This window comes from Colobus angolensis, unplaced genomic scaffold, assembly GCF_000951035.1.
Source record: "Colobus angolensis palliatus isolate OR3802 unplaced genomic scaffold, Cang.pa_1.0 Scaffold33, whole genome shotgun sequence".
NCBI lineage: Eukaryota > Metazoa > Chordata > Mammalia > Primates > Cercopithecidae > Colobus > Colobus angolensis.
The window spans coordinates 9874599-9880213 of record NW_012116599.1 but is presented as its reverse complement, the minus strand read 5'-3'; the positions used below and the strand labels follow the sequence as shown (position 1 = coordinate 9880213).

The 5615-nt window shown below is 37.2% G+C and overlaps 1 protein-coding gene across 1 annotated transcript in view; it reads right to left on the bottom strand.

The window, feature by feature from the left end:
• Positions 1 to 5363, bottom strand: part of SP140L (SP140 nuclear body protein-like) — a 64687-nt gene extending 59324 nt beyond the window's left edge. Inside the window, exons 1-2 of the mRNA XM_011951970.1 lie at positions 5228 to 5363; positions 3744 to 3818 (exon numbers count right to left, since the gene is read on the bottom strand). Coding sequence (XP_011807360.1) covers positions 3744 to 3818; positions 5228 to 5259 — 107 coding nt within the window. The 5' untranslated portion in view covers positions 5260 to 5363. The remainder of the gene's footprint in view (positions 1 to 3743; positions 3819 to 5227) is intronic.
• Between the last annotated feature and the right edge of the window lie 252 nt (positions 5364 to 5615).

Here is a 5615-nt window from a genome sequence, read left to right as displayed (position 1 = left end):
GACAGAGCCAGACTCCATCTCAAAAGAAAAAAAAAAAAAAAGAAAGAAAGAAAGAAAAGGAGTGTTAGGGGAGAAGTTTTCATCTTCTGTCCTATTATGTGAACAGATTAATGACTGGAACTTGAAAAATTACAAAGAGCTGTATCTGCATGTCATTTCAAGCTAGAGAAATAAGTACAGAGGGAAGAACTAAAAAGTTAAAGATGATTCATCTGGGAAACTGAACACAGACTGGAGAAGATGGCCAAAAGAGCCACTTCTGGTTTTTAAGATCTTGTTGACTGTTTGATATTTTAATCTCTTTATGTATGCTTTACTTTGGAAAAATTATCAAAATTAATAGAAGTAAAATGATATGATCACCTCAAAGATTCTTTGGCAAGCATTTTGATAAATATCCTATACATGGTCTTGATTAAAAGAAATAACTTTAGTAAACCAGAGCAGAAAATGTCCTTAACTTGATAAAAGGCATCTGTCAGAAAGTCTCGAGTTAAACATTGTAAGTGTTCCTCGAGAGCTGGAACAAAACTAAAATGCTCATTTTTGTGTTGCCATTCAGTATTACACTGACAATCCTGCCTACTATACTAAGGAAAAAAGAAAGAAAACAAAGTAAGAAAAAGAAAAATAAACAGGCACAAATTCTGAAAAAGAGCAGACAAAGCTGCTATTTTGAAGATGTAATTGTTTCTCTGGAAAATACAAGACAATAATAGGAGGAAGAAGACCACTTGGAAAGTCTGCTAGGCACAAGGTCATCAAACTAAAACAAATAGATTTCCCCTATGCCCATAAGAAATAACTAGAAAATGTGAAAGGAAAACGAGTTCCTGATTACAAATACAATTTTAAAATGCCTAGCACTAAAGTGACCCAATAAGGACCCAAGTTCAAAAAATTATAAATAAGTGGAGAGATATACCATGTTTCTACCTAGGATCATTTGGAATTTTTTAAAATATAAATTCTTGTTAAATTTATCTATTCATTTAGTGTCTCTCAGTTGGATCCCAGCAAGACAGGTTACAGAACACTACCTAGAAAATCACAGCAACTAAAACAGTTCAGTATTGAAACAAGAATAAAAAATATAACTATGGATTAGAACATGGGTCACCAATACAAATTTATATGTAAGAGAGAATTTAGTACCCTCATTCCCTTTTATCCACAGGGGATGCTTCCAAGATCCCCAGTGGATGCCTGAAACTGCATAGTACCAAACTCTGTATATACTACGTTTTCCCCTATCTATAAATAAATTAGGCACAATAAGATATTAAAAATAATATTTAATAATGAAGTAGAACTATAACAATATACTGTAATAAAATTTATGTAAATGTGGTCTCTTTCTCTCTCTCAAAATATTGTACTGTAGATATTAGCAACCTTAGCATGTAATTTTTTTTTTCTTTCAGGAAATTTCACATTTTCACTTAAAGGAAGCACTTGATGGCTTCTCTTTGGCATATCTGAATTGCCAGCATCAGTCCTCATGTGCTTTGGGGCCATTATTGACTAAAATCAGAGTTCTCTGAACACAAGCACTGTGATATCATGACAGCCGATCCGATTACCAGGATGGCTACTCAGTGATTCATGGACTGGTGGTGTTCACATTGTGGATTGTGGATACGCTGGATAAAGGGATAGTTTGCATCCTGGGCATGATGGAGAGGGACAGCATGAGATTTCATCACACTACTCAGAACAGCAAGTAACTTAAAATTCATGAATTGTTTATTTCTGGAATTTTCCATGTAATGTTTTTGGACCATGGTTGACTATGACTAACTGAAACCTCAGAAAGTGAAACGGTGCATAAAGGAGGACTACTATAGTTAATAATGGCATAAAGATATCAAACATCTATGAAGAAATCTAGCAGAAGTACAAAACCTTCAAAGAGAAAAAATATATTTTAATAGAAAATAGTTCTAAATTAATCATATACTTGAGCCATATTCATGAGAATGGAAGCCATAATATTGTAAATATGTCGGCTCTCTTCAAATTGATCTATAGAGTCAGTGCAATTCCACACAAAATGCCAGGATTTTGACAGGCTAATTTGGGAACCCAAAGTTTAAGACATTTTGGAGGAAGAGGAATAGATTTTGCCCTGTCAGATGTCAAGAGTTCCTGGGAAGCCTCCATCGCTATGGCAGTGTGGTTGGTACTGGCATAAGGAGAGGCTCTCACAGGCCAGGGGCAGAGAAGAGAGAACACAGAAACACACCCTGCCTCTATGGCCACTTGGTTCACAATAAGTGGGGAAAAGGATAATATAATTAATGGTGTCATCAGAAAAATTGATAAGAATAAAAACAGAGTCTTCAAACTGCAGCTCAGACAAAAAATAATTTGGTCTCATACAAAATAGGAACCCTGAAAAAAAAAAAAAAGTGACTCTCCCAGATTATGACTGAGCAAATGGGATATTTAGGGTGAGCTGCCCTGGTCAAGCCTGCCCAGAGGTGCTGTAAAGCCACAGCAGGCACATGGAACACAAGATCAGATAGAATCAGTCTGGAAGAATATCTCAAAGATGCTAATAAGAATATCCCAAAGTTCCTAACAGTGCACAAAAACCTAAATAAAGCAAAACCATGAAGATTGAATGAGAAATTAACAAAATGTGGAATACAGGGGAGCTTGCAGAGCTATAGAAACAAATTAAGATCCCTCCTCATAAATAAACACAATCAGTTTTTTTAAGTTGGAAATTACAAGAAACAAGAAATCTACTAAAATCTAGATGTATTAGTCCTTTTTCACACTGCTCTAAAGGAATACCACAGACTGGGTAATTTATAAAGGAAAGAAGTTTAATTGGCACACAGTTCCACATGGCTGGGGAGGCCTCAGGAAACTCAAAATCATGGCGGAAGGTGAAGGAGAAGCAAGTATCTTCTTCACAAGGCGGCAAGAGACAGAGAGCACAGGGGAAACTACCATTTACAAAACCATCAGACCTTGTAGAATTCACTCACTGTCATGAGAACAGCGTGGGAGAAACTGCCCCCATGATCCAATCACCTCCCACCAGGTCCCTCTCTCAACACCTGGAATTTACAATTCTGATTACAATTCAAGATGAGATTTTGGTGGGGACACAGAGCCGAACCGTATCACTAGATAATTGTCGTGGAGGAAAAGTCTGAGACAACTATTATGAACTCAAAGTAAAAAACTGAAAAGATGAAAGCACCAGGGGGAATATAAAAGCTGTGAAGACTGAAGTTGCCCCAATGTAAGAATAATTTTGCCTAAAAATTGAAAAAGAAAATGTCAGAGATTTTAGAGAAGGAACTTTTCCTGGAACAAAGGCAGAATCGAATCTGCCACCTTAACACAAGAAGACTTTAAAAACTGACATTGCTCACAGAGTGCCTCAGCAACTCTCTGTATCACTATTTATAATGAGGGTGCATCTGTCTCATAAAATCTACGTCATAAGATGTTTATACATGAAATTTTAAGCTATTAATAAGATAAAAGTCACCATATATACAATGTAAGGGAGAAGAAAAGTATATTTATACTTTGCAGAATATTTAGTGAACTCTCCCATATCATGAAAAAAAGACAAACACTTCAACTGAATCACACCGGCAAAAAATAAACAAAACAATGATAGAAGAGGAAATTTAATTGGCCACGAAACATGAAAAACTATTCAGCTTTCCACATTATCAGGAAAATACAAATTAAAACAAAATGCAATTCTTTATCACCTTTGCAAACTTTGGCTGTGTGCAGGAAGATGGTTCATCTCATTTGCTACTCGTGAAACACCTCCATTCAGCCTCCTAAAAAGACAATTTGGCAGGATCTATAAACAAGTAAACAACAGCACCCTTCAACAATTCCACCTTTTAAGCTTTAGACACAAGATAGATACTTGCATACGTGCAAAAAAAATATATATATATAATATATAATCATTATTATAGCTTATTGACAAACGTGAACAATTTAAAACAATATAAATGCCCTTCAATTGGAGAATGGTTAAAAAATTATGCTACGTAAATTCTATGGAATTGTATGTGTAAAAAGAATGAGGTAGCTCTACATGTATTAAGGTGAAAGATCTCTAAGATTTCCACCATTAAAATGAGTAAAAAATGCAAAATGCAGAATAACATGTGCAATGTAATCCCATGTATTACAAAACAAGAACACAAATTATGTATTTACAAAAAATACTTCATACACATAAATGCATCGAAAAATATAAGAAAAGCTATGCCCAAGATTCTTCACAGGACTGTGAAAGGAAGCTACAAGGTGAGGTGAGTGGTGAAGGAGATTTTTTCCTTTACATACTCCTCCACTGTTTGAAATTTTATGAGCAAGAATGTAATGTATTTCTTTTGCATTAAAAAATTTAAAAGATTAAAATTGCTTGAACCCAGGAGGCAGAGGTTGCAGTGAGCCAGGATTATGCCACTGCACTCCAGCCTGGGTGACAGAGTGAGACCCTGTCTCAAAAAAAAAAAAAAAAAAATAGATTAAGTAATGTTTTTTAGAAACTCATTACCAGAGAAAAGATAGGATTTCCATCTCTTTTCTGGTCAGACGCATCCCCGATCTTGGGACAGGAAATTGAAGTAAAAATAAAAAATATTTACCTTTCTATCATCCTGGGCCTTTTTCTTCTTTTTCCTTCTTTGGATCCAGGTCAATTGTATCAGAGCTCACACCCTGAGTCACTCAAGGAAATAGCCCCAAAGCTGACTGAGGCCCCTTGCCAGGACAGGTGAAACCACAGTTTCTAGTGTTTAAAAGTAAGCCAGCTGTTTACCCTGGAGTGTCTGTTTTCTAAACTACCTTCTTTGACATGACATATGTGAAGGCAGAGAGGGCAGAGGGATGTGAAAGGGTTCAGAGATCATGGGGAAATAATAACTCTCTGTCACAAATGACTGAAACGACTGTTCGGAGTGTCCCAGCCAGTGGAGCAGTAGTTTCAAAACAAGAAAAGTCATCTGTGTTATGGCAAGCTGCACTCACACAAACAGTTGTCCTGCTGCAGTTGTAAAAATCTGATTTCCTCATTACGTTCTCTTTTATTTCATTATATTACACTACCTACCTATGTTCTTGCAAAGCAGGACTAAACTAAAGTGAAGCTTTAGACAGAAACTGAACTAAATGCATGAAACCTCCAATACTGCCAGAGATAAAGGTTAAACGAAGAGAGATAAAGACTCACCTGGTACTCAGATCGCTGCCCCCACCTGCCATCTTCCCACCCTAGGCCCTGCCTGGGTCTCAGAGCCTGGCCTATGAGCTCCCCAGTTGGCCCAGCCTGCGTGCCGTGTGGCTGCCCAGACCCAGAGCAGGAAGTCGGCGGACACACTGACTCACCCTCACAGGTTTCTGCCAAAATGGGGAAAAGAGAAGTGAAAGTATTTATTTAACCTCCTGCTCGGCTACAGACACTGTGTTTCTCCTCCTTTTTCACTCCAAGGGGTTCTCAGCTTTTCTGAATTGTGGCAGAGGGTTGGAGGAGAGGCCTGACAAGCAGCAAGACCTGCAGGACCAGGGAAGAAGGAAATTAACCCAGTTAGTTTGATGGTCAGAGGGGTATTTAACAATGA